This window comes from Pelodiscus sinensis, chromosome 25 (genome assembly GCF_052426305.1).
Source record: "Pelodiscus sinensis isolate ZL-2025 chromosome 25, ASM5242630v1, whole genome shotgun sequence".
In the NCBI taxonomy this organism is placed as follows: Eukaryota; Metazoa; Chordata; order Testudines; family Trionychidae; genus Pelodiscus; species Pelodiscus sinensis.
Window position 1 is genome coordinate 16,148,203 of NC_143076.1, and position 27,842 is coordinate 16,176,044.

Here is a 27,842-nt window from a genome sequence, read left to right on the forward strand (position 1 = left end):
CGTGAGCGCGTGCACACTCATCTCTGGCCACGGGCGCATGTGCATTCACGTGGGTGTGCACGTGCGCAGGGACCTGCCCAACGAGGCACGAGGCAGGGCTCCACAGAGGATCTGACTAGGAGGAACTCGGCAACCCAGCCAGGGCCTGGGCCACACGTGGCCAGGCAGGAAGCAGGTGCCCTGCCACGGAACAGCGCTGCCTCCAGCTGGCTCTTTGCCCTGGGACGGAGCCCACAGACCTCGGTCCCACCCCGCCGCCGGGGCTGAGTCCTTCCTGGAGGGATAGAACCAGAGCGGGGGGGGGGGGAGGGCACTGTTGCCCGGGAGCTCCCCCCAGGGCACACCCCTCCTCTCTGAGTGGCACGAGACGGAGCAGCCCCCAGCCTGGGACGAACCCCTCTGCTGCTGGGGGGGCAGATGGCTTAAAGCCCACAGGCTCCGCCAATCCAGCTGGCCCCTCTCCAGAGGTACGGGGAATCTGGGAGGAGCAGTTCGGGGCCAGGGCCAGGCCCGCGGCCGCCCTCCCTCCCTCCCCTTCCTCAGCCTTTCGGGCCTTAGACACGTGGCCCAGAGGGACCCCAGGTGGCCAGACAGTGCCAGCAGCGGGGGAGCGAGAGGGGGTTTGCTGGTGGGAACTCAACAGAGCTGCTGGCCTCACCGCACCTGGGCCAGCCCCAGCTGCAGCTGCTGCTGGCCCAGGCTGTGTGGGGACTGGTCACCGAGAGGGGCCGGGCGTCTGCAGCTGGGGCACCCGCCGAGAGACCCCCCTAGTGCAGCCCGTCGCTCCAGGCCCCAGTTCCCCTGGGAACCCGAGGGCACGGTGCTCTGTCCCCCACGCCCCACCCAGCCTGGCTGCAGACGGCACTTCGCCAAGCCCCGGTGTGGATCAGCCATGGGCGGGAGGCAGGGCCGGTCCTAACCCATTGACGGCCCCGGGCAAATGTCCGGCTCACCCGGAGGGTTGCCAGATGGTTTAAAAAAAAAACACTGGACAAAAATTTGTCACCAGGGAAACCTGAGGATTCGGGAGGTCGGCCCGCCCCTAAGGCCGGCTGTCGGCAGCCCCTTGAAAATGGAAGGATGTTTTGTTCCAGCCCCATCCGCGAGTCCAGCCTGGCTCATCCCCTGCCGGGCTATGGGGCCGTATTGCCCTGGCGGCAGGCAGGTGGGCTGAGTGGCGGGGGCGGGGCACGCACAGCGTTCGGCTCCAGATGTGGGGGAAAGGAGGAGGCAACTGTGACGCGTGGATCAGGGAGTGGGTTTGCTCTAGTCTTGTCTCCGCCTGCTCTCCCACCACTGCCCCAGGGACAGCCACGCTCCTCCCTCTCCCCGCGGTGCCCCCCCGCCAACACGAGACCCCCCGGGCTCAGACGGCAGCACCTACCGAGAGGTCCCAGGCTGGGGAGTCCGTCCGGCTCTCGCTCCTCTCCCACGGCTGGTTGGGGCAGCGGCTGCTGGGCCGGAGCGTGGGGGTGAGCACTTCTGGGGTGGGACTGTAGGAGCAGCTGGGGGTGCGGCTGCCTTTCCTGTTGCAGGACTCCAGGTACTCCTTGACGTACTCGGAGCGGCTGGCGGCCTGGTACAGGCTCTGCAGGGCGCACAGCTCCTGGCGGTTGCGGGCCAGGAGGGGGGCGCGGGGGGGCGAGTCCACACGGTAGGCCTCAGAGGTGTGCAGCCCGGCAAACTCCCGCGCCAGGTCCGAGTGGCTGCTGGACTTCTTGCGGCTGAGCACGGCCGGCGCCGCCACGTAGCTGGTGGGGCTGCCGGAGGTGCCGGCGTAGGCGTAACACGCCCCCCCGCTCAGGCCCCCGCTGCCCAGCGGCCTGGCCAGCGTGTGGCCATAGCCCAGGCTCAGCCTGGTGCCGGAGTCGGGGCGCAGGGCCAGCCGGCCCGCGTCGTAGCTGCTGGTCGGGGAGGCGCCCGAGGTCCGGAGCCGGCTGGAGGCCAGGTAGCTGCAGGGCGGGCTGGGCCGGAAGCTGAGCTTGTCCTTGTCCGGGTACGAGGTGGCATAGCCGGAGCTGTAGGAGGAGTAGGAGCCGTAGCTGGTGGGGGATTTGCTGTAGGAGGAGGCTGGGTAGCGGGAGGCGTCTCCATAGCGTTTCAGGGGGGAGGAGAGCTGGGACATCCTGGAGACCGGGGCTCCGGGGACACCACTGGCGGCATTGACTGCAAAGCAGGAGCACAGCGGGTGAGTCCCTGCCCCGACCGGCCCCCGCCCCAACCTACTGGCTACAGCCGGCCCCATGCTCGGAAGCGGGGGGGCTGGACTCCCTGTCCTAGAGACCCGGCCCCATGCTCGGAAGCGGGGGGGCTGGACTCCCTGTCCTAGAGACCCGGCCCCATGCTCGGAAGCGGGGGGGCTGGACTCCCTGTCCTAGAGACCCGGCCCCATGCTCGGAAGCGGGGGAGCTGGACTCCCTGTCCTAGAGACAGGCGGGGGCTAGACACCTGGGATCTGCCCCCACGCCCCAGACTGAGAGAGGCTGGAAACCCCCAGCGAGCCAGCATCCAGGGCAGGTGGCCCTACCATGGCAGCCTGGAGCCAACGTGGCCCACGTAGCTGTGCGGGTGCAGTCCCTGAAGTGGCACGACAGCCCGCCCCCCTCCAGAGGCACCGGCGGGGCTGGGGTGTTGTGGGGCAGGGCCCCGCACGCCCCACAACAGAGACACAGCAGCTGGCTGGATACGGCCCCATGCCCTGCACAGCAGCGCAGGCTCACTCCGCGGCAGCGGGACCGAGCTGCCGGAAGCCATGGCCGCCAGGCTCCCAGCAGGACTGATGACAACGGGGCTGCGAGCCAGCCAGAGAGCGGCCAGCGGCAGATGAGGGGAGGGGGGACTAGCCGAGGGAGTGGGGCACCAAAGGGGCACCCTGTGTCCTGAGGGCTGGCTGGGAGAGGCTCAGGCGGGTTCCAGAGGGGATTAGACCCCCAGCCAACCAGCCCCACTGCCTATGTCCCCGCTGCCGGGGCAGCACCGGCTCCCGCGAGCCGGGTCCCAAACGCAGAGGGTGAGCAGAGCAGCATGTGCCACACGACCCCCACAAACGTGAACCCTGCTGACTCCATGGCAGGGAGGGAGCCACCTGTTTAGGGGGCTGCAGCTTAGACCCATTTTGCACTGGGGCCAACGGCAGCCCCATGTGCAGGGCAGGGCCGCTCACTCAGAAGACGAGGACCTTGGTGACTCTGTGGTGCTCTGGGCCCCTGTGCAATGCTGCAGCTGGGCAGTGAATGTGTGTGTGTGTGTGTGTGTGTGTGAGTGTGTGTGTGTGTGTGTGTGTGTGTGTGAGTGAGTGTGTGTGTGTGTGAGTGTGTGTGTGAGTGAGTGTGTGTGTGTGTGTGTGCACAAGCGGGGGGGATGGAATTCCTTCCTGACCCCATTCACCAGTCCACTTAAGCCTTGGAGCATGAGTGTGGCGGGCAGATTTATGGCTTCCCGTCTTATCGTGAGCCCAGGGCAGCCCAGCCTCCCTGCCCCCCTCCCCAGTACAGCCACTGCACTTGACTCGGTGACCTCTGAGGCTCAGAGATGATGCAATCGCTCGCTGATCCCAGCCGGGTTCACATCCCGCCGGGGGTGGGGGGGATGGTGACCGAGAGCTGGTCCCAGCTGGCAGCTCTTTGGTGGTCACATGGGAAATGAATTTGTCAGGTCTCAGGCCAGTTCCCAGGGGACATCCAGCACCACCAGAAATGCTGCGAGCTGACCCTTTGGGGGGGCACTCAGCAGAGACACCAGGGACGGGATGGGTCACGGACCCCCCTCTCATTCCCAGCCCATCCCCAGCTCTGAGGTCCCCCCCCCGAATCTGCCACCACGACCCCACTATGTCTGGAGAGATGGTGGGAAATTGCTGGGAAGCTTGGCAGCGCCCCTCCCCCCTGTCAACCCCCCCGCTGGGGGTGAGGACCTCACACACACAAGGGAAGTGCTGTCCTCTCAATTAGACACACAGCAGTGACACCAGCCGGTGGCCGAGGGAGCCGCAGGGACAGGCGGCAGGAGAGCAGGAGTCTAAAGAGAAAGCAAGGGCCTGGATTCCGGGGGGGGGGGGGGGTGCGCACAGCGGCCCTGGGGGAGCAGGCCAGGAGCAGTCGCCCCGGGCTCTTCTCTGAGCCCTACAATTCCAAGTGCTCTCTGCATAACCGTAACAACGGCGCCTCGCGCTGCCCCACAGAGACGCCGCTAACTCACCGCGCTTGGGTCCCAATCGCTCCCGAAGTGGAGGGAGGTTTGGGGGCTCAGGCCCTTCTCCACTGATGGGGAAACTGAGGCACGCGGTAGGGCACGGACTAGGCAGGCCCTTTGCCCAGGAGGGCTGGCTCTCAGCTCCCTGCTCTCACCCAGCATGTGGGAAGAAGGCTGAGAGGGGAACCACTTGGCCACAGGTTATGAGCCAAATCAATGGAACAGGGGGAAGAGAACCCCGATCTCACCCAGTTCTGAGCCTTACCCCTCCTCTTCCTCTGCCAGCGAGAGCCTCCTCTTCCCACGGACCACCCAGCTGCCCCCGCCTTGGCGCTGCCGGGCCCCGACTCACCCAGTCTCCCGCCCCCGATCTCAGCTCTGTCCCCTCATCTCCACGCATCCACAACCTCATTACAGCCAGCTCGCGGCCCATTCCTCCCTCCCTATGTGCTGGAAGGTGTGTGTGTGAGTGCATGCGTGTGTGCACGCCTGTGAGTATGTGTGTGTGTGCATATGACTGTGTGTGTGAGTGTGTGCGCGCACACGTGAGTGTGCGCATGTGTGCATGTGTGCAAGTGTGTGCGTGTGTGCATGTGTGTGAGCATGTGTGTGCATGAGTGTGTGTGTGAAAGTGTGTGTGTGCACGCACATGACTGTAAGTGTACACATGAGTGTGTGCATGCACATGTGAGTGTGTGCATGTGTGCATGTATGAACATGTGTGTGCATGTGAGTGTGTGCAAGTGTGTGAGTGTGTGTGCGCGAGTGTATGCATGTGTGAGAGTGTGTGTGCAAGTGTGTATGTGACCGCAAGGGAGGTGTGTTCCCCCGTCACATGGAGGGGCAGGCCAGTGGGGCTGGGCTCTGGGAACGAGAGAGAGGGAGGAGGAAGTGGGGGAGGTCCAGGGCCGGAGGATGAACCCGTGCCCGGGTGAGGGCCTGTGGGCCGGCGTGGCGTGACGCAGGCTCCCTGCTCCGCTGCACCTGACCCTGCCGCGCGCTAGCTGCTCCCATCAATAATTCAGCGCCAGGCTGGAGCCTGCGCCCTGCCTCCCCCGCCCGCCTGGGCGAGCCGACGGGATGCCCGGCTCCACGGGATGATTTCATCCGTTCCCACGCCCCCTCGCCTGGGCGGCGTGTTCCAGAGGCAGAGTCTGGGGCGGCTGTGCCACGCTGCTGAGCGGGCCGGAGAGCGTCCCAGCCGGAGGGAGCAGCCGGGGCCTGGAGCCGGCAGGAGAGCTGAGGGACGGGTGTGCTGAGCTGGGGGGAAAGGGCTGCTGCCCCGGACAAGCACAGCGCTAGGCAGGGATGGCCACGTGCCGGAAGCCTTTGCCACCTTGGGGACAGTTAGGACTCTACATACGCATCCTGGGGAGCTCAGCTGCCCAAAGGCTAAAGCTCCCATTCGGTCTGCAGCCCTCTTGGAGGTGGGGGAGGCTGCACCCCCCAGGGGGCATCAAGCACCAGCTGGGGGCCAGCGAGGCTCGTCTCTGGCCTCAGCATCCTGCCCCATCTGGAAGGGGTGCAGCCGAGCCCGCACTACAGAGAGCAAAGTGGAGCTCGGATCAGAGAGCTGCCATTTGGGCTGCCCTCCCACGTCTAGCCCCAGGGGACTGAGCCCAGACAGGGCAGGGGCCCATGGAAGGGCAAGGTCTGGGTCCCCGGCCTCCCCTGGTATCACAGAGACACTCACCCACGGCCCCCGTGGTTTGGCGTGATGCAGAGAAGTGACTTGCCCAAGGCCACCCAGCGAGTCAGTGGCAGAGCTGGGAATAGCCCCCCCAGGAGCCCTGAGTCCGGGCGCCCAAGAGCACACTGTACACTGTGGTCATATGGGAACACGGACGGGCATGCCAGAGGCTCTCTCCCCTGCCCTCAGTCACCCCACCAGCTGCCTGGAGGTCATGAATGGCGGGGCCCCCGGACCCAGGGTGGACCGTGACCAGCACAGGACACCCCCTCCTGCTCTAAGCCCACCAGTGGCTCTCAGGCGCCTCCAGGGGAGACTCCCAAGTCCGATACCATCCAAGACCGGGGTTAAAATCCTGCCCAGCTCAGCCCAGGGACGAGCTGGGGCTGCCTGGGGACTGGGCCCAACCCAGGAGGGACCCTTGCTCCTGGCACAAGTCCATTTGGGTCGGAAAGGGGCTGGCCAGGGCCGGGGGGAGTTACACCAGAGGGGGCTCCAGGGATTTACCTGGTGGCTGGGGGGCAGAGGGACCTTCCAGGCGGCTCCGCCAGCCCTGTCGCTCCCTCCCTTGGCTGGTTTTCAGGGCAGCGGCTCACAGGGCCAAGAGTCCCTGGTCACCAGGGAAACCATCCTGAGTCCAAGCCCTTTCTAGGCGGGCTCTCTGGGCGCCTGGACGCGCTCCAGCCTGGCACGCTCGCTGCGAGTGACAAGCACAGACAGGCTGCCCTCTGCTCCGTGGGGGGGCACAGCCTGCGGGACGTCCCCCCCCCGACTTGTGCAGCGCCTGGTTTGGGGGATCTCCCGGCGCTTGGCGGAGCTGTCCACCGGGGTGCTCCCCCACGCCCAGGAAAGGGGTAAGCTGCTCTCCGTGCCCAATGCACGTGAGCTCAGGGAAGGGAGGGCCCCGGCCTGGGGACGCAGAGCAAGTCGCTGACGAAGGCTTGGGAGACTCTGACCACTACAGGACACTCCCTCTGGCAGGCAGAGCAGAACCCACACGTCCGGACCCTCAGCTCTGGCAAACAGGCTCGGGACCCCCTTCCAGGCTAGTAGCCATTGACGGAGCCATCCTCCTGGAACGTAGCCCGTTCTTTGTGAACCCTGTTCCAGCCTTGGCCCCCTAGACACCACTGCCCCATTCAGAGCCAGTCACAAGGCAGGAGTCCCAGCGCTGGGCCTTCTGTTCTAACCACCAGACCCTACTGCCTCCACATACAGCTACAGGAAAGACCTCTTTGTTTCTCTAGACCAGGGGTTCTCAACTGTTTTTGTAATGTACCCCCTTTAAAAAAAATTCTAAGTACCCCCACTACCTACAGTTTTCAGGCACACAATTTTTTTCCTACCATTGCAACACATTTGTTTAAACAACTTCATTGTAGCCGGGCAGGTGATGACATTTTTGGGTGTAAAAAGTACAAAAAGAAGAAAGCGCTGTAAAACTTCAAACAAACATTCAGTTTTCTCCAAATTTCAGTTGTGTTGACGTTCCCCCCGGACGTCTCTCGGGTACCCCTTGAGGGTACTCGTACCACTGGCTGAGAAACACTGCACTAGACAGAGTGGGGGAGAAACTTCCCCCGTCTTCTGCACTGAAACCTCCAGCCTCACCCAGCAGATGCCTCCGTCCCTCCCAAGCCGGCTCAGCTGACTAAGCCATTCCCCCAACAGGCCATAAGGAGCCAAGATCCATTCAACCCACTCTGCCCACCATCAGCCCTCAGGACCGGGTGTGTTTCTGTGTCCCTACACCCGGTGCTGGAGGGGAACCTGGCCTGCTTCCCAAGGGGCGGGGCCATCCTGTCAGGAACTGGGAGGGTCTCCAATTTCCAAATTTGGCTCTAGATTCCTACCCAGCTCCCTCAAATTCTGGACTCAGCTCTAGTCCGTCCTGATCGCTTCCACCGAGGCAGCATAAGACTCAGCCCTGGAGGCCCCGTCTCCAAGTGCACACTCACCCCACCCTTAAGAGGCGCCCCTGTGGTGCACCCACCAAGGCAGGGGTTCGGCGAACCAAGGCGGGCCCCGTCAGCTGGCAACACGCTCTCCAGATTTTCCACTGGCAGCCGAGTGAAACTGAGCCGTGGCCGAGTGTGAAACCGGAGTCAGCGGGAGGGAACGTTACAGATCCGCAGGGACAGGAGCCGTTTCACCAGCTGTGCTAACCTCGCGCAGGCGCTCCATTGGTCGGGGCTCAGCAGCGCCACCGGGAGCTGCCAGCCACCAGCGAGACGAGTTTCCCAGCCTCAGCCCACACAGCAACAGGACACAGACCTGGAGCGCCTCCCAGTCAGGCCCTACACAGATGTGTGAGAGTCCTGTCGAGTGCAGGGAATCACTCCAGATCCGCATCGAATCCGACCTGCTGAACCACTTCCCCTCCCATCCAGGAATTTACCTGAGATCCTCATCCCCATAGTCTATTGTCCGCAGGATCTAGCAGATCTAACCCGGAACCTCTGGCGAGCCGTGAAGCCCCATGCAGCCACAGTGGCTGCCTGGCTGTTTGGCCAGCTCTCTTAGCACCCGGCTTTTTCCATGCCGCTGTCATCCCCGAGTAAGTAGGAAACTATTTATGAGCCAAAGCAAGCCCGAGTGCCCAAACCTGTTGGGCAAGGTGGCTGCGGGGTGAATAATCCTCCTGCAGGCAAACGCACCAGTGAGACACCCGGCTCTTCCCTGCCGGAGCTCAGCCCCTTTTGCCACGAGCGGGCCAGATGGGCTGGGCTTCCAGCAGGAGTTTCCCTCGGCCCCGTGATTTTGCTTCGAGGAATGCAGGAGGGTTACAAAGATGCCGCCTGCTCCTGGTGGAGGGGCCCCCACCCAGGACTTGGGGGCGCTAAACGCCATGAGAGCTCAGCCCAGATCTTGCTGCTGGCCGGCCAGGCTTGGAGCCAGCACAGAGTTTGCAGTGTTGAGTCCATGACAGACCCCTCGGTGCGGCACAGTGGCCGGTCGGTGCCTGCTAGGGACTGTCCAAGCCTCCAGGGACCTCCCTGGATCACTCTCTCTTCCCTGCTGCACCCTTGTCTCTGACAACCACTTGTGTGTCCAACAGCAGAGCCCCTTCCCGGAGGCTGTGCCAAGCTCTCGCCTCAACGCCACCCTGCCAAAGCCAAGTGCATAGGGGTAAAGGAGGGGCAGGACTTACCCCTTCGGCATGCCGGGGTCACTTCCCTCGCCCTTAAAAAGCAGCCACCTCTGGGGTGGAACATAACAGCTCATCTACAACAGCGAAACCGCTCTTAGAAAGAACACAGATGCCTTGGAAATGAAGGGGGGTGGGGGGGCTCTTTGGGATGTTACCCGAGGACACAGACTAACACCACAAGGGTAGCGAAACGGGCCAGATCTCAGCAGATCGGAGGAGGCAGCTCCCCAAGGTTACGCCTCACAGGGAAGTTTTCTGTGTGCAGGAAAGAAAGGAACTGCTCTACCCCCCCTCCCCCCGGCGGCGTCCCCCGCTGCTTACCGTCTAGGGCTGCCACCTCTCTCAGAACCGCCTTCCCTGTGGGGCTCACAGGGCCACCTCACACCATCCTGGTGCCCAGGGCTGCAAGAGACAAACAGCGCCCCGTGAGACCAGCGCCCCGAAACCGTCCGGCCGAGCGACTCGCGCCAGCGGCGTCTGGCCTCGCACGGCGCCTCTCGTCCCCAGCGGACACCGACTCAGCCTGCCCCCGCCCCCGGTGGGGGACGCACAGAGCGAGGACTCGTCGGGGCTAACAGGGCGAGTCAGGGACAAAGAACCCAGGAGTCCTGGCTCCGTAGCTGCCACTTCCGCCACCCTGCTCCCTCTGGGGAAGGTTAGACAGCTGGAGCACGGCTCCCCTCCGTGCAGCAGCAGGAGACGCCCCCTGCCTCCTTTCGTCACCCCAGACTCCCCCGGCCCCACCGACACTCAGAGACCAGGCAGTCACCCCGAGGAGGCAGCCTTACACGTGCCAAGGACATGGGGGGCTGGGTGTGAGACTTGCTCCCTGCTGCAGGGGGTCTCTACACGTGGGGCAGATTTGTGCAGGCCGGGGAGACCCGTATGGACGCCAGCCAGCCGAGCTGAGGCCAGGTCAGCCAGCCTGGGAGAGCCAGAGAACCACAGGTTCTGCCTGCACCCGGCAGCCTCGCTCGAGAGCATCACATCTCTGCTCTAGCGCCTTCCTTCGCCCCCTCAGGTCAGCCCCGGCCTCTCCCCAGCCTGGGGGCTGGGCTCTCCTCAGGAGTCCCTGAGCCCAGCCGGTGTCCAGGAGGGGCCTGGCGACGAGATCCCGGGGTGGAGGAGCGGGGGAGCCCCAGGGCAGCAGAAGAGCCGGGCGGCTGGGCCGGGCGCAGAGGTGACCCTACGTCGCTGCAAATCTGTGGCACCGGAACGCAGCCGCCAGCAGGGAACACACGGCGGGACTGCGAATCCCCCCCCCAGCTCATCTGAGAGGAGCCGGAGAGCAGGCCCCGGGGGGGGCAGGGGGGGGACGCGCCTGGGTCAAATGTCTGCACAGGCCCTGGAGACAGAGCTCCCCCTTCCTGGCCAGGCTAAGGAGCATCAGTAGCTGGGTGCAGGGCAGCCTTCCTTGGGGGGCCAGTTGTTTAGTGCCGGGGCTGGGGGGGAGCAGGGACCCCCTCAGGTGGAGCGGGGGAGGGGGTGTTATCTCCGGGTGGTTTGGTTTGCCCATTCTCCGGGTGGCCCGAAGCCTCCTCCCAAGATTAGCACAGACCCCCCCCCCCCCCCCCCCCGGCTGGCCAGAGTCGCCAAGGGGATGCAGTTTGTCAACAGCTCAGAGAACACACTTAACCCCCCAGTGCTCCCTGCCAACTGCCCACGCCCAGCCCTCCGCCCAGGGAGTCCAGGGGCGGCAGGGCTGCATGTGATTTTGGTCGCGGGGCAGGTGCCAGCCTTGCAATGAGGTGGGCAGTAACAGAGCAGGCGCCCCACCTCTGCCCCTCCGGCCTGCCCTAGAAGTAGGTGCAAGAGCCCAGCTCAATGCCATGCCCTGTGTCTCTGGCCCCCATCACTGCAGTGTCTGAGCACCCCACGATCTTCACCACCCCCCAGGAGGCAGGGAGAGCTGTTACGCCCGTGGTACAAATAACACCAGCCAGCTCTTGTCAGCGGTAGACCTCAAAGCGCTTTAGAAAGGTGGTCGGGATCTGCCGGGGAAACTGAGGCATTGGCAGGTCACATGACTTATCCAAGATCACCCTGCACAGGCCAGCAGCAGAGCTGGGACTAGTCCCCGGGACTCCTGAGTCCCCATCCAGTGCACTAACCACAAGGCAATACTGCTGAATAACTGACTTGTTCAGGAAGTTTATGGCACAGCAAGGAACTGAGCCCAGGTCTCCTAAGTCCGCGGCTAGTGAACTAGCTGCTCCAGCGTCCCTGTAAGCTGAGCACTTGGGTGGTTGCCCAAGAGATTCAAATACTGTCCAGCTGCTTAGTAAAGCAAGCACAGTCAACAGCAGGTGTTTCTACCAGGGGTGCACATTTGCACATGTAACAAAATTTACTCCACACACGGGTGGAAAAAATGAGAGGGAACATTGCCCCTTGCCCATCCTTCCTCTGCATTAGCTGCTAATTAGCACCTGTTGTAATGGTGGCTGTCGGCACAGGGACTCACCCATTGTGAATGAGGCCGAGACCACAAACGCTTTTCACATGTGCCACCGAACAGCTGCTGCTAACTCCCCAGGGCTGGGGATCCGAGCTGCTGACTTGTACCCGTCTAGCCCGCAACACTGCCCTAGCACTCAGCAAGCTGGGAAAATGCATCTCACGGACCCGCCCGAGCAGCCTCGGAAGAGAAAAACCCGGGGCTGAAGATCTCCCTGGCCAGAACGTGAGCGGAGCCCACCATGTGCTTCGAGATCTACCAATGGACAGCTCGGTATTATCACCACCACCAGCCTGGCCCCCGTCGAACGACAGCGGAGCCACTTGATTTGCAGCTCGGGCCGTTAAAGGAAGGCGACAAGATGGGCGACGCAGAGAACACGGCCAGAAAGGCCGATCCCAGCCCCGTGCCGCCCGACCTGCGTTCCCATAGGACAGAGGAATTTGGCAAGTCCTCCCTGAAGTTTCTCAGCTTGTATTTCGCCCTAGGACCCTCGAAGCCCGTCCTGGGGTTTCCAGCTGCTCCATACGCACCTGCATGTGAGGCAGCAAGGCTGAGGGGTAGCGGATGTTCATGGGGTGGCGCCCTAGCTGCTCGGACGGGTCACCTGTGTCCACACCGGGCCCTTGCTCTAGGACAGAAGCAGAAGGAGGGGAAAGGATTGAAAATAAACAGGGGCGACTAACCTGTGAGCAGCCGGCCAGGCCGTCTCAGGGCCCGGCGTCTCCAGCGGGCATGGGAGGGAGCTGGGTGAAGCGGCCGGAGGGGCCGAGCCTGAGTAAGCCACTGCAGAAATTCTCGGCTCAGCTTACCGGCTAGATAAATATAGTGTCTTATCTGACCTCACAGGGAGCTGGAGCCCTCCTCTCGCATTCCAGCATGGGGAGGCTTAAAGAGGCAGCTGCACAGAGCGCGGGAGAGGGGTTCCCGTGTCCTGGGGGCCGGGCCCGGCCTGGAGAGGGGGCTCCGGGGAGGGGAGGAGGCGGAGGCGGACTGGGGGAAGGAGAAGCTTTGGGAGTCGGCAAAAGGGAGTTGTAGCAGATTTCGAGGGGACGGGTTCTGGAGTGGGGGGAAGAGAAGAGGGGGGCTGGCGTGAGGGGGAACCACAGAAGGGAAGAAGGGAAGAGAGGGGTTGAGGCCAAGGGAGGGGAGACAGGATTGCTGGGGAGAAGGACGAATAGCAGGCAACTGCCCACAAGGGACCCCAGAAATGCTGCTTGCTGGCACCCAGCCCAGCTCCGTCTGGGAGGAACAGCATCCTCCCCAGGAAAGCAGTGGACTGGGACATGGTCCCTCCTGCTCTCCTGGCAGGCAGATGCCACGGTGCTGAGTGTGGGACCCGGGAGGAGACGGTGAGGAGGAGCCCAGACAGTGCACAGCCCCACGCTGACCCCGAGGGGCTGGGGGTCCGTATGGCACCCATGGGTGCTTCTGGGATCCTCTGTGAGAGCTCCACCCCCTCTGCTTGGCCTGACAGCAGTGGGGTGGCCCTCCTGGGGGCAGGAGATGGGGCCCAGGGAGCTTTGTGCAAGCTAGGCCGTTCGCCCCCTTCTGCCCCTCCAGGGCTCTTCAGCGAGAGGGATGCAGCCGCTCCTGGCAGGCAGCAGAGCCAGGGAGGTGCCTGGCCAGAAGGCCCAGGGTCAGCGTCACCCTGGTGTAACTCCCCTGAAGTCAGTGCCCGCGTGAATCGGGGCTGCTCGGGAGCAGCGGAGGGCAGTGACTCAGTCCTGTGAGTAACGAGGCAGGATGCAATTAAGCTGCCACTTCCCTCCCTGTTCCCCTCACCTGGATGCTACAGCCCAGGTATGGCGCTGGGAAAACACTTGGGCCGCTTTTATCCCTCGGGGGCCCACGGGACGATGCCAGGGATCTATCGGGCGCTGCGACACCGGGGAAGGCCCCTTTTCCAGCAGCTCCACCCTGAGCCGGGAGAATGTTTCTCCTCCCGCTGTGCTCAGGGAGCCTGCTCTCTTCGGGCCCAGTCAGCTCAGCAGCTCTGCTCACGGGCGCCGGAGACAGGCACTCGGCCGGACGGCCCCTCTCGCCCACGGCTTGGGGGAGGGAGCTGGAGGATCCCGGGGCCACAGGGAGGTGCGTGTGCACCCGCAGGGCGTGCTGGCACGGCCCAGGTGCGCGTGCGGCGAGGCACGAGTGCACGCGCACGCAGGGGGGCTGCAGGCCTGGCTCTGGGGGGCTGGCGCTGATCTGGGGGAATGAAGCAGACTGGGCACGTGCCCAGGCCTCCCTCTGCCCAGACCCTGCCTTTGCTGTGGGGCAGGGGAGCAGCCGTGTCACATTCTCCCCCGTCCCCCGCCCCCCGCCCGCAGGATGGGGCACGCCCCTAACACCCAGATGACTCTGGCAGGGGCTGAGTGGGGGAAGAGATTTTCTCAGCGAGGCCCCAGCCCCATGCCCATCGCTTATACAGAGCCGAGCCGAGCCGGGGCTGGCACAACCCCCCGGGGCTGGCCTGGCCAGATTTGCTTTTGTGGGGTGGAGGCTGGCAGGAAGCAGAGGGCATGGCCTAGGGGGGAGGGAACCCTGACAGACACAGAGCCTCACTGCGCCATAAGGCCACATGCCCCCTAGAGCCTGCTCAGGTGGGGCTGGCACTGTGCCAGGGGGGCGGGCTCCCCTAGATCCTCCCCAGGTGGGGCTGGCACTGTGCCAGGGGGGCGGGCTCCCCTAGATCCCCCCCAGGTGGGGCTGGCACTGTGCCAGGGGGGCGGGCTCCCCTAGATCCCCTCCCAGGTGAGGCTGGCACTGTGCCAGGGGGTCGGGCTCCCCTAGATCCCCCCCAGGTGGGGCTGGCACTGTGCCAGGGGGGCGGGCTCCCCTAGATCCTCCCCAGGTGGGGCTGGCACTGTGCCAGGGGGGGCTCCCCTAGATCCCCTCCCAGGTGGGGCTGGCACTGTGCCGGGGGGGGCTCCCCTAGATCCCCTCCCAGGTGGGGCTGGCACTGTGCCAGGGGGCGGGCTCCCCTAGATCCCCTCCCAGGTGGGGCTGGCACTGTGCCGGGGGGGGCTCCCCTAGATCCCCCTCAGATGGGGCTGGCACTGTGCCGGGGGGGGCTCCCCTAGATCCCCCCCAGGTGGGGCTGGCACTGTGCCGGGGGGGGGGCTCCCCTAGATCCCCTCCCAGGTGGGGCTGGCACTGTGCCAGGGGGCGGGCTCCCCTAGATCCCCTCCCAGGTGGGGCTGGCACTGTGCCAGGGGGCGGGCTCCCCTAGATCCCCTCCCAGGTGGGGCTGGCACTGTGCCGGGGGGGGGGCTCCCCTAGATCCCCTCCCAGGTGGGGCTGGCACTGTGCCGGGGGGGGGCTCCCCTAGATCCCCTCCCAGGTGGGGCTGGCACTGTGCCGGGGGGGGGGCTCCCCTAGATCCCCTCCCAGGTGGGGCTGGCACTGTGCCGGGGGGGGGCTCCCCTAGATCCCCTCCCAGGTGGGGCTGGCACTGTGCCAGGGGGGGCTCCCCTAGATCCCCTCCCAGGTGGGGCTGGCACTGTGCCAGGGGGGCGGGCTCCCCTAGATCCCCTCCCAGGTGGGGCTGGCACTGTGCCAGGGGGCGGGCTCCCCTAGATCCCCTCCCAGGTGGGGCTGGCACTGTGCCGGGGGGGGGGCTCCCCTAGATCCCCTCCCAGGTGGGGCTGGCACTGTGCCGGGGGGGGGGCTCCCCTAGATCCCCTCCCAGGTGGGGCTGGCACTGTGCCGGGGGGGGGGCTCCCCTAGATCCCCTCCCAGATGGGGCTGGCACTGTGCCAGGGGGGCGGGCTCCCCTAGATCCCCTCCCAGGTGGGGCTGGCACTGTGCCGGGGGGGGGCTCCCCTAGATCCCCTCCCAGGTGGGGCTGGCACTGTGCCAGGGGGCGGGCTCCCCTAGATCCCCCCCAGGTGGGGCTGGCACTGTGCCAGGGGGCGGGCTCCCCTAGATCCCCTCCCAGGTGGGGCTGGCACTGTGCCAGGGGGCGGGCTCCCCTAGATCCCCCCCAGGTGGGGCTGGCACTGTGCCAGGGGGCGGGCTCCCCTAGATCCCCTCCCAGGTGGGGCTGGCACTGTGCCGGGGGGCGGGCTCCCCTAGATCCCCCCCAGGTGGGGCTGGCACTGTGCCGGGGGGGGGGCTCCCCTAGATCCCCTCCCAGGTGGGGCTGGCACTGTGCCAGGGGGGGCGGGCTCCCCTAGATCCCCTCCCAGGTGGGGCTGGCACTGTGCCAGGGGGCGGGCTCCCCTAGATCCCCTCCCAGGTGGGGCTGGCACTGTGCCAGGGGGGCGGGCTCCCCTAGATCCCCTCCCAGGTGGGGCTGGCACTGTGCCAGGGGGGCGGGCTCCCCTAGATCCCCTCCCAGGTAGGGCTGGCACTGTGCCAGGGGGGCGGGCTCCCCTAGATCCCCTCCCAGGTGGGGCTGGCACTGTGCCGGGGGGGGGGCTCCCCTAGATCCCCTCCCAGGTGGGGCTGGCACTGTGCCGGGGGGGGCTCCCCTAGATCCCCCCCAGGTGGGGCTGGCACTGTGCCAGGGGGACCAGGTACCCCCCAGGGCGCACAGAACCGGGGGGGGGGGGCCGCCCCGCACTCACCTGGCTCTGGGCGGGGATGAGCCGGCGCCGGTCACCTTGGTGCAGCCGCCGAGGCCCGGCCGAGGCTGATGTCACAATCGGGGCGCAGCTGACGCGGGGCGGGGAGGCTGCTGCCGGGCGGGCCCCGTAGGGCCGGGACCGCGGGGAGGGCTGGCGGGGATCCCCGCCCCTGATGCTACTCGGGCCCCCGCCCGTGCGACTCCCGGGAGCAGCGAGAGGCCGAGGCCGCAGCCAGGCCGGGCGAGCCCGCACGCGGCCGTTTACAGAGCCCCTAGCGCGCCCTCCTCCCCCGGCAGTAGAGGGGCTAGGACACACAGCCCAGCAGTCCCGCTTGTCGCCACTAGAGGGCGGGCCAGCGCCAGGCCCGTCCTGACGGCTGCCCCCCGGGAGAGCAAACACAAAGCGCTTCTTGCCCCCCCCCTCTCCCGGCGGAAATAAGGAGGCGCTGGGAATCCAACACACAACCAGGGGTTTATTGTGCAGAGGTCTGGTCCCCCCCCCCCCAACAGCATTTCTTGTACACCAAGCTGTGGAAACACGACAAATGGTCACGCAACGAGACTAGGAAACACCAGTGTGGGGGTGCCTGGGTCTGACCCCCGCCCCCTCCCCCGCCATTGCCGTCAGGGGGAGATGCCCAGGGCCGGACAGCCGGGCAGGGGAGCGCACTGGACAGCGAACGAGCGGGGGGCCTGGCGGGAAAGCGGCTCACCGGAGCCGGCCACCGCACTGCGGTTCTCTCACACTCAGCACCCTCAAGCCGAGCAGGGGCTGGGTCCAACTCCCCAGGGCCGGGCACCCTTAGCCCTTCCGGCCCCCCCCCGGCAGCTCGCAGGTCCGTTCCCATCCTCCTGCTTTCCCACGGCCCCGCGTGTGCAGCAGGGGCCGGCCGGGGACCTCTGCTCCTCCCTCGCCCTGCGGCTCGGCCCAGGGGAGATGACCATGTCCGGGGACAGCAAGGTGAAGCCCCCCCCTGCTGGCTAGCTGGGCTCAGGAGAGTCCTTCACTGGGAAGTCCTAGGCCTCCATCCTGGAAGCTCCCTGCTCTGGCCTCAAGCTGGGGACTCTAAGTCTGGGGTGCCTGTCACACAGCAAACTGCTGGCCACAAGAAACACCTGTCGCGGCCTTTTCGGCTCCTGCGGAGAGGCCAGGCCTGCCCAGAGCCCGTCAACCTGCCAGGGAGGAAGACTGCCACCCCCCTGCCCTCTGGCCGGTCATGCGCTAGCCCGATGCTGGAGGGAGACTACGCTGCAGGAGGAAAGCCAGGCCAGGCAAGGAGCTGAGCCAGCCGGTCTCACTAGCACCAGGGGACAAACCCAGAGGGCGGCATGCAGGGATGAGAGCCTGGCGCTTGGGGGCAGCCCCTGCTCCTGCCATCTACCCATGACCACTAGGGGGAGACAACCACGTGTGCTAATGAGTGCGGGAGGGGGGAACAGAGTAGCTTTGACTGGTTCTAGAGATGTGGGCGGCGGCAGCACCCCACCCTCCTGGTAGATCCTCTCTTGCCCAGGCCCGTGGCTGGACCTTGGACTGGCAGGCAGCTGCTCCCTCCTGCTTGCTGGGGAGAAAGGCACTTGCATCTGCCTGGAAATCCCACAGCGAGCTGAGCAAGGAGTTTCTACCAGCTAGTGGCTGTGCAGGGAACTCTGGTGAAACCGCTGTCTCCTGCATTCCCTCCCGTGGGGCGAATTCCCCTCTCCCCCCAACCTCCTAACCGAACCGCCAGCCTCTGATCTTACGGGGGAGGGCTTGCTCCCGGAGCGATGGGCCTTTCTGCGTGGGCAGGGCTGCAGCGGCACCTCAGTCCTAAAGCTCCTTGCTCTTTTGGTGCCTCTGACCAGTCCGGCCCTGCGCCCCACACGAGCCCTGCAGCACCCCCTTGTGGTGGCTGCAGTCGGGGCTCCATGTAGCGCGACCCTCCCCACCCACTCAGCATCATGCCTGGTTGTTTTAATGCTGGCCCTTCCCTCCGCTGGAGAAGCAAGCCGTACCAATGACCATGGCTTGGTGCAATGGGGGACTGATGGCTGCTAAAGAACAGAATAAGCGCTCACCTAAATTATTCTCCCTGCAGGAGTCAAGCCCAGCTGCCCCGGGGTGAAAAGCTACTGCACAGCCCCCCCCAAAAGCTTTCCCTTTGCCTGAGGTTGGCTAACCCAGGCCAAACCTATCCACAGGGGCACCCCTCCACTCCAGAGCGAGCAGCCGTTCCCAGGCTGGGGTGTGGCTAAAAGGCCCCCTTCGCTCCCTAACTCTGTGATCATCTCTCTTACCAGAGTCAGGTCCAGGGGCCCCCCTGGGTCTCCTCCTCCTTGAAAGACAAAAAACAGGACAAGCAAAGCTGCACCCTTGCCCCTGAAAACAAACCACCAAACTGGCTATGGAAGAAGCTGCACCATCTAGCAGAGAGCAAGGGAAGGCCACCATGCGTCGGATCCTTTAATACTGCTTAGAAACCCCCCCACCCCGGCCCCCAGCGTGGTTTGGACATGTGGTGTGATGGCAGCGGGGGGCAGGCGGTACCGGTAGCTATACAGATATATAGAGAGATATACACAGAGAGATTTCCTTGGTTTCAAATCGTTCTTCGTCTTCTCTTGCAAAGGGCCACGTTCGGGCGGTGGGGCTCGGCCGGTCGGTGCGGGCGCCTGTTCCGTTCACAGGGACATGAAGTCCACAGCTTGCAGGAGCGGCAGGGACAGGAGCAGGAGCAGCAGCCACGAGGTGTTCTGAATCAAGAGGCTGATGCCGGCACATTTCTCCAGCTTGTCTGCCAGGGCAGGGGGAGAAGGGGGGAAGGGAGGGGAAAGAGAGAAGAGGCAATGTGAGATCCGTGGAGAAAGGACCGATGGGGAGCCGTGAGTCGGGGCACCTGGGTTCTCTGCCCGGCTCTGCCATCGGCCAGCTGCGTAACCTTCCCCTCCCTGGCCTCTTTCCCCTCCCACTCTCTCTCTCTTGTCTGGGGGCCTGTGAGCTCCTTGGGGCAAGGGAGCAGTTCCCACTGTCTGCCCAGGCTGGCCTGAGAGGGCTCTGCTCTCGCCTGGGGGCTCGTGGTCCTACTACAAGTCCATGCTCGAGTCCATCCTCCGTGTCCCGTCTCCGACAGGGGCCAGCACTAGCTGCTTTGAAGGCAGTGGAAGAAACCCCTCGAGGACAATTATGCATGATCCTGTCCATCCGGACGGATCTTCCTGACCCCAGGGGGCTGCTTGGTGGCACTCTGGGCTGGGAAGAGTCCCCAGAGGGAACCACACAATGTGCGAACAGCCCGAGGGGCTGGAATCCCCTCCCTAGAGATCAGGGTGGGCAGAGGTGGGGCTAATTGCCCCCGTGTGGGTCAGTCCTGGGTCCCTGCAGGGGAGGGCTGGCCCCTTCGGTCCTTGTCCTCTGCTGAGCCAGGGTAACAAAGGGGCCAACGAATACCAGCCCCGATGGGCTCTCTGTGTGTGACGTGAGCGACTGTCCACGGAGACTCACTCCCGGCCCACACGTGGGCTGCTGGGAGACGGACAAAGTCTAGAGATCAGGGCGAGGTTCAAAGGGCAGCCAAAGGCACAAGGCTCTGATCCGGCCCATTCCCCAGTTCACGGCTGGTGGCCCTAGGACTTCCAGGGCCCAGCGGAAAGTTGGATGGTAGAGAGTCTCCGAGAGATGTCTGCAAAGGCCCAGGGCACTGGAGGGCCAGATGGCCTTGGAATGTGTGTAGGGGAGGGAGACTCAGTGGGGTGGAAAGTCCTGGCTTACGGGCCGAGATCTCAGCCAGGGGTGGGAATCCCTTTTTGGGTCAGGGGCCGCTGCCCACAAGGGAGCAGCAACCCCCCCCCACCCCAAGATAACCCTGCCCACCCACTGTCACTGACCTAGCCCCTCAAGTGAGGAGGAAAGGCACCACACACACCCCTTCTCCCTCACACGTGTGCCCCCCCAAAAAAGCAGAGAAAAGGGGCTGGATTAACTCTTCTGGGGGCCTGGTGCTAGCAGATTTTGTGGGGTCCCCCAGGCTCTAGGGTAGGGCAAAAGAGGGGTTCAAGTGTATGGAGGGGGCCACTGGAGAGCAGGCTGAGGTAGGTTGTTGGGTCGGGGGGGGGGGAGGGAAAGTGCAGGAGCAGGTGGGGGTTTTAGGAGGGAGGGAGGGTGCAGGAGTGGGCGAAGGTTTTAGGAGGGAGGGAGGGAGGGTGCAGGTTGGGGTAGGGGTGAAGGTTTTAGGAGGGAGGGAGGGTGCAGGAGTGGATGGGGGTTTTAGGAGGGAGGGAGGGTGCAGGAGTGGATGGGGGTTTTAGGAGGGAGAGGGTGCAGGTTGGGGTAGGGGTGAAGGTTTTAGGAGGGAGGGAGGGTGCAGGAGTGGATGGGGGTTTTAGGAGGGAGGGAGGGTGCAGGAGTGGATGGGGGTTTTAGGAGGGAGGGAGGGTGCAGGTTGGGGTAGGGGTGAAGGTTTTAGGAGGGAGGGAGGGTGCAGGAGTGGATGGGGGTTTTAGGAGGGAGGGAGGGTGCAGGAGTGGATGGGGGTTTTAGGAGGGAGAGGGTGCAGGTTGGGGTAGGGGTGAAGGTTTTAGGAGGGAGGGAGGGTGCAGGAGTGGATGGGGGTTTTAGGAGGGAGGGAGGGTGCAGGAGTGGATGGGGGTTTTAGGAGGGAGGGAGGGTGCAGGTTGGGGTAGGGGTGAAGGTTTTAGGAGGGAGGGAGGGTGCAGGAGTGGATGGGGGTTTTAGGAGGGAGGGAGGGTGCAGGTTGGGGTAGGGGTGAAGGTTTTAGGAGGGAGGGAGGGTGCAGGAGTGGATGGGGGTTTTAGGAGGGAGGGAGGGTGCAGGTTGGGGTAGGGGTGAAGGTTTTAGGAGGGAGGGAGGGTGCAGGAGTGGGCGGGGGTGGCAGTACAGACCGGGCAGGAGAGGGATGCTGGAATGGGCTGAGGGTGCAGGGGATGAGGCACTTACCTGGTGCAGCCCCCAGCGCATGCTGCAATGAAGTGCTCCCTGCAGACCCCCCCCCCCATCCCCACCCCCGCCACTCCCAATGGCCAAAGGGAGCAACGGGGGCTGAAGCCTGCACAGATCACTTCCCTGCAGCGTGCAGAGCTGCTGCCTCCCCCCGCCAGGCAGGTGAGGCTCGGGGCTCTCCCCCGCAGCAGGGAGCTGGCGCTGGCACCCCCACCACGGCACCAGCTCACCGGTTCCCCTCCCCCATCCAAGAGGAGCACTGAGCACAGGGCAGAGGGTCAGAGGGCATCGGGCGGGCTGGCGGCGATCCGTGCCCTGGTGGGCGGGTGCCTTGGGCGGTCAGCAGCAGAGCCCTGGAGGGCAGAGGGAGGTCTCTAGCTGGGCGAGAGGCCCAGGAGGGGGATCCCCCGGGGGCCAGGCTCCCCTCCCCTGCCCACCTTTGAGGACGGTGATGTTCTTGACCTGGTTGCCGGTGAAGTCGCTGGTGATCTTCAGCTCGCAGATGTAGGTGCCCTCGTCCGTGTTCTCGAAGTTGTGCAGCTGCAGGCACACCAGGTTCTTGGACAGGGTGACGTTGGAGCGCACCTTGAGGCTGTTCTCGGCGACGCCCAGGGTGGACTGGATCACCCGCTTCCTGTTCTCCCGGAACATGCTGAACTCGTACGTCAGGGGGTTGGCGGTCTTGTTCTCATAGTGACAGTCCACACGCAGGCTCGTGCCCAGCAAGCAGGCGCTCAGGTCCCGGATCTTCTGGCAGTGCGCGGCCTGCAGCACTGGGACAGGCCAAAAGGGTCAGGCGGGGAGGGGCGGGGGGCCTGGCCGTTTCTGGCGAAACCACCTGCACACAGGGCTAGAGAAGCCAGGACGTCCCGCCTGCAAAATGAGGACTCGGCCACCAATTAGTGGAGATGCCGTTAGCCTGCAGCAGGTAAAGCCGGCTCGCGGGCCCTGTGGAGCCATCCAGCTCTCCCCATCCCTGGTTCTCGCCTGGCCCCCTGCTGGCAGGATGCGGCTTCACTCTGACGCGAAGCATTTATTAACGGGTCCTGTACCGCGCACCGAGCACGGCCACTAGATGGCAGCAGAACGGCACCGCCGGCCCTACCTGTTAGGATGACAGCGATGCTGATGGTGGGGTTCATCTCTCCTTCTGTGCTGGGGCTGTCAGCGGTGGAGAACGGCGAGGGGGGCTGGGCAGGAGGGGAACGTGGTGGTTAATGATGCAACAGAGATCTGTGCAACCTTGCGCATGTGCACACACACACACAGGCGCGCGCACACACACACAGGCGCGCCCCTATAGGCATCTGGGAACACACAGACCGATCTGTGCCTCGTGTGCGCACACGCACATCAACGCAGAGTGTCAGCCTAGGGACCGATGCCACAGCCCGCGGCCGTGAACGGAAAGACGCCCATTGCCTTCTGCGGGCTTTGGCGCCAGTCCCACGTGCGCCTGCCCTCACCTTAGCAGAGAGATGGGTGTGCACATGCCCATGCAACGGGCCAGTGCACGCCCACGAGCTGAGTACACCAGATGCACCCCCGCAGTAGGTAGCACAGGCAGCCCCGGACTCTGCCACGAACTCACGTTTGTTAGGTGCTCTCGCTCCGGCTGAGGGCCCTTCGACTGTGCCCCTCACCTTGGTATCTGTGCACCACCACTGAGAGACATGAGTGGTGATGTTTCAATGGAGCTGGAGGGGGCTGAGGTGCCCCATGCCTCTCAGATTTCAGCTCCTAAATCCCTTAGGCATTCTGGGAACCACCACCCACCGTGTTTATCCCCACGGCATCTGAGCTCCGTCCTTGGCGTCGTGACACCCATTAAAGTAGGCCACACAGCCATGTCCACCACCACCTCCCCACCCAGCTCCATTGCCCTCATGTGTGGCCCCTGGGTGCCACTTCTGGCCCTTGCACAAGCACTTTCTGTGCTGGGGGCACATTTAGTGTCTCTGCACGTTCCCACACAAGCAACAGATGAACAGTGCGGGGGCGGGGCTGAGCTGCAGCTTCAGGCAGATCAAGCCCACTCAGCTCCTCTTTGACAGGCCCTGCCTCCACATGCCCACGCTCAGACACATAGGCCCCATTCCCAGCAGCCGTTGGAGTTGGTGGGAGTGAGCGAGGATGACTCCCAGCCAGGCAGCACCAGAGAAGGGCCAAGAACACAGCTGAGGGGGGGGGGGGGGAGGAGGGGTGGCAGCAGCCAGACAGGGTGTGTCTGCTTCTGAGGATAACAGTGCTTTTGGGGCCACAGCTGGACCCATTGATCTTGGGCTAGGCAGGACGCAGGAACGGAGCCAGGCTGCAGCAACTCGGAAAGGAAAGCTCCCCACGTCTGGACGGCTTTCCTTCTGGGCTCCCTGCGGCGTGTGCAGTGGAGGAGAGCAGCCATTTGTCTGGCATGAACCTCAGAGCCTATTTAGCGGAAACCATGGGAAGGGAAGGGGGATGACACACTCTTACCAGAAAGAGAAATGATTGCAGGAACAGTTCAACCCCAGGTCCTGGGAGCCAGATACCAGCTCTGCTGGGGGCGTGGGGATGGTTGAAAGGGAAGTCTGAGAGAGAACAACCTTTGCCTCGTTAGCAGGGACTGGGGTGGGAAAGGCACACGTGTGTGAAAAGGGCCGTGCGCGCACACACACACACACACACGTGTGTGTGAACAGGACCCTGCCCAATTGCATGCTAAGATGAATACCCCTGGCAGGAATGGAGCAGTCTGTCTGCCAGGCAGAAGGAGGCGCTAGAGAGCCGGGGGGCAGCATTACAGACATTCTGTGCCTATGCCAGCAGGAGGTGCTGCCAACGGGACTACCGAGTCCGGACAGGTCTGGAGCTCAGTCAGCAGGAAAATATTTTTGCAAGAATACCAGCAGGGGTGTGCACACAAGGAATGGGGGAGAAGCTTCCAAACCTGGGACTACAGTGGCAGGGAAAGCAACCTCCTTCCGGCCCTGGGGCTGCAGGGAGGAGAGCGAGCGCCTGCCAGAGCCAGGGCAGAGGGAAGGGAAGAGCTGGATGGAGGGGTCAAAGTTCAATTTCGGCACCCGCCCCTGCGCAGCAGAGAGGAAATACCAAAAGGATCCGTTCACACCCAGTGCCACGTGGAATTGGTAACTCTAGGATTCTCTTCCACCCAGAGAGAACGGCTCCATCTCCGCAGCCGGGGTGTCAACGGGCTGCCTGCAAGTTAGTCTCATGCGCTGCCCCAAAGACGCTGCTTCTTCGAACGCCTCGGCCTTTCTGCTGCACCTGCACACGTGGGCTATGGCAAGCCCCAGAGGTCCCTGACCCACCCGGAGCGCCAAATTCTTCCCCCGCCTTCAAAGCTCTAACCTCAGCCTCTGGGGTTGGGGAGGGACCAGCACCCAGACGGGTCATGGATGGGCCCTGCTGGGTGAGCGGTTCCGCGCAGTCCCTGCTCCTCTCTTGGGTTAGGTCTTCGATGCAGCCGTACGTCCGCTCAGCCTCGCTCCAGGGAGAGCCCCGTCGGAGCAGCTCATGAATTGTGCTCAGTGGAGCCGGAGCACAGCCCCCCCCCGCCCCACCAACGGCCCAGCCGCAGTCACATCCTATGAGACGCAGCAGCTCCACCGCGCGCTGACAGGACTCACGCTGTGGGTGAGCGTGGAGTCAGCACTGCAGTGGGGACCAGTCCCCAGCCTCGCCCATCTGCTGCCCCTCCCTCTGCCCGCAGGAATGTGCGCTGGCTCCCTCTAGCTCCCCCAACCCACCACGCTCTGACCAGCAACGCAGCCCCTCCGCTTTCCCTTGCAACCGTGAGGGTGGAGCCGCTTAGAGGCTTGGGGTGTGAAGGGAGCATGTCTTGGCTGGGGCGGGGGCAGGGCAGCCCTCAAAAGCTGCCCGTGGCAGGGGTGTTTGCTGAGGGGTGAGTGCCAGGAAAGGGGTATGGCTGAGAACACTTGCAGGGGGATAGGTGTGTGTGTGTGTTGTGTGTGCCTGGCTACGGTGGGGGAGGAGGGGGGAGCAGTCCTGGCCCAGCTCCCCAGGGGCTGACATGGCAGGCTGCTCTCCCCCACTGCCCATTGAGTAGGGCCCAAGCTACTCTGCGTGCGTGTGCGCATTGTGCGTGTGCTCACGGACGCCTTCCTCCCTTCACAGCCCCCACACAGGGAACATGCCCTGTTCCGTGACTGACACACCAGACAATTTCCCCCACCCCTTCTGATTCAGATGTTTAAATATAAAAATTCGCCTTATTCCTCCCTCCAGCAGCTACATCCTGAGCATGTGCAGCACGGACCCTCTGCTGCCCGGCCATGCCCCAGAGGGCCTGAAGACATCCCCCGCTCCGGTGAGCCAAGCCCTGGGAACTCCCCAGCAAGGGGCGCGGTGACCACGGAGGTCCAGCAGCCTCAAGGTGTTCTACTGCAGAGCGTGGGCATGACCCGCCCCGGCGAGTACAGCCACCCAGGTTACACAGCCAGGCCAAGTGAGGAACCCGGGCGTTCTGGCCTCCGGGGGGGGGGTCTCTGAACCCCAGAGCTGGGAAGAGAAGCCAGGAGTTCTGGCTCTAGCCTCGGCCACCACCCGGATGGGGGCAGTAACGGACAATGCCGACACCTGCCCTGCCCCGACCCATTGGACAGTCCTGCAGCAGAGCCCCCCCCTTGTCCCCAGGGAGAGAGACTGTGATCCGTGGGGATGTCCACAGCCTGCAGAGCCCGAACCCCGGCCGGTAAGTAAAGGAGAAACCGATTTCAAGGGACTGGCCTTACGAGGCCAAGCAACTGGCCTCTGCTCACCAAAATACTGAGCCTGTCGCAACCCGCCCTGAGCCCCACGGGCAGAGGCTGCAAAGCCCCAGAGGATTTGCCCTGGGGCGTGGGGGCCACCGGTTTGGCTGAGCACACAGCCCTGGGGGCCCTGCTGGCCAGTGGCTTGCAAAGTAGTGCAATGGGCCCCCCCCGATGGCTGTCCTGCTCCCTGGGGTTTCCACACCCCTTCATTGTGCCGATTCCAGCTCTCCCAGAGCCTGGTTTTTTATTTCTATCCCAGGATTTTCAGTGCCCCCCCCCCCCCCCAGCGATGCTTTCTGGGAGCCAGGCGTGGGAGCAGAGATGAGTCAGGCTCATGAGGGGAGGGGGGTGCACAGGAAAGGAGGGGAGGAAGGAGGGGGCAGAGTGGGGCAGAGAGACGGGGAAGGGGTTCCCCGGCTCAGCGCCAGCTCCTCCCCGCCCTCATCTGCAGCTAGAGCACCCCACCTCCGCCGCCCCCCAACCCCCATCCAGCGCCCGCATTCGCAATCTACCAGCTCTCCCCCCCCCAAGCGCTCCAGCGCTCCGCAGAACGCCCCCTCCCTTGGCACGGGTCGCGCACCGCCGCATGCTGCACTGCAGTGCCCGCTCGGCAGCCTGGCCACGGCTCCTGGGCACCCTGCGGCGCTCGCAGGGGAAGCTGCGGAGCCGGATGAGGGGGGAGGCAGCCCCGCCGTCCTGAACCCCGCCCGGCTGGGCAGGGAGGCAAAGGCGCCCGGGGCTGGGCCATCACTTGCCCCCCCAAACTGGTGCAGGCTGGGGGGAGGGGCGCAGGCAAGCGCAGCGGACAGTCTGGCATCCCCCATGACGTCGTTGTGCAGGGGATGGGGGGCGCAGCCGCCGCAGGCAGCAAGGCACTGCAGGGGGGTCCCCCCATCTCTGGGGTGCTGGTGGCGGCTCTGCCCGGGGCCCCAGCTCCGTCTCTCCAGCGCCGCGCCCCTTTCTCCCCCTGCCCGGCTCAGACCCCCTCTGTGCCCAGGCTGCGTCCCCCGAGCCGGGCTGCCCGGACCTGAGGACCGCAGCGGCCCCGCATCCCCGGCTGCGCCTCACCTGCGCGGGAGCGGCTGCGCTGCGCTGCGTCTCCGCCCGCCGGCTGCTGCTGCTGCTGCTGCGCCGCTCTTGCGCCCGTCTGCTCTGTTGCGCGCCGCGCTGCGCCTGCAGTTTGGGGAGGGGGAGGTGCCGGCGGCCCAGCCAATCGGAGCCCGGCCCCGCCCCTGCACGCCCCTGCAGTGAGGACGGCCCTGCAGTCCGGCTGCTTCCCAGGCGTGTTGTCAGCCCTGGCATGCTGGTCCTGGCTGGGGGGCAGGTGCAGAGGAAAACGCGCTGCCCCCGGGCGCGCTCAGCCGACGTGCCCAGGGCTGTACAGCCCAGCTGCCAAGAGGGTGCCCCCTGCGCGCAGGGCAGTGAGATGTGGGTGCTGGTGATGGGTAAAAAGGAAATCAAATCCCCTGGAGCCATTGATTCCCCTATGAGGGGCCCGTACAATATACATACATTGCTAATACTTAGATATATTTGCTATTTGTATAGGAGTAAGACATGACAAAGGTCAAGGCCTGTCACAAGTAATAACTTATAAGGAGAGGAGGGGAAGTAAAACCAGTCTTCTGTTAAGTGGAGATATGGATAGATTCCACATCCTTTAAACTTGTGACCGTCTCAAGCAGGAAAGGAAAAAGGGAGATATGGCTCGCCCATTGTTCAGCAAAAGTGAATGAATGTAACAGCTGTAACCGCAAAGTCAGCAAGTAGGCACTGTATTTAACCTCATTTGGAAAATTAACCTGACCTATAGGAATGCTAAATGTCAAAAATGAAGTAACCTATCATGTTAAGGCACCTAAACCAGGAAGGATGTTAACCCTATAAGAACCCCTGCCTATGAGATGTTGGGGGTCGGTTCTGCTTTGAACATTGAGTTCCTTAGCCGTACCTTGGTTGCAACCAATAAACTTGAGTTGGACCCAGCCTGAAAGTGTGACTCTCTTCTTGGGGTAAATCAGACTAGCCTCCAAGGGGACGAAACCTTGCAATTTATGCAACACTGGGGAGGTAGGGC

General features: G+C 64.3%; 2 protein-coding genes across 2 annotated transcripts in view; both read right to left on the minus strand.

The window, feature by feature from the left end:
• The window catches only part of USP2 (ubiquitin specific peptidase 2), a 58,415-nt gene extending 42,210 nt beyond the window's left edge, over positions 1 to 16,205 (minus strand). Inside the window, exons 1-5 of the mRNA XM_075909508.2 lie at positions 16,059 to 16,205; positions 12,024 to 12,121; positions 9,354 to 9,434; positions 9,033 to 9,106; positions 1,385 to 2,166 (exon numbers count right to left, since the gene is read on the minus strand). Coding sequence (XP_075765623.1) covers positions 1,385 to 2,166; positions 9,033 to 9,096 — 846 coding nt within the window. The 5' untranslated portion in view covers positions 9,097 to 9,106; positions 9,354 to 9,434; positions 12,024 to 12,121; positions 16,059 to 16,205. The remainder of the gene's footprint in view (positions 1 to 1,384; positions 2,167 to 9,032; positions 9,107 to 9,353; positions 9,435 to 12,023; positions 12,122 to 16,058) is intronic.
• A 305-nt stretch (positions 16,206 to 16,510) lies between these two features.
• On the minus strand, positions 16,511 to 26,987 carry THY1 (Thy-1 cell surface antigen). Its single transcript, XM_075909525.2, has 4 exons — positions 26,834 to 26,987; positions 22,099 to 22,183; positions 21,431 to 21,766; positions 16,511 to 18,831 (listed from the first exon to the last, which is right to left on the minus strand). The coding sequence occupies exons 2-4, from the start codon at positions 22,133 to 22,135 to the stop codon at positions 18,719 to 18,721; spliced, it is 486 nt and encodes a 161-aa protein (XP_075765640.2). The 5' UTR covers positions 22,136 to 22,183; positions 26,834 to 26,987; the 3' UTR covers positions 16,511 to 18,718.
• Between the last annotated feature and the right edge of the window lie 855 nt (positions 26,988 to 27,842).

Excerpts from the sequence above, each read along its gene's own strand:
- THY1 (XM_075909525.2), bottom strand. The coding sequence starts at position 22,135 with ATGAACCCCACCATCAGCATCGCTGTCATCCTAACAG. Across the intron at positions 21,767-22,098 it reads CATCGCTGTCATCCTAACAG|TGCTGCAGGCCGCGCACTGC; the intron begins GTAGGGCCGGCG and ends GGCCTGTCCCAG. Across the intron at positions 18,832-21,430 it reads GAACATCACCGTCCTCAAAG|ACAAGCTGGAGAAATGTGCC; the intron begins GTGGGCAGGGGA and ends CTGCCCTGGCAG.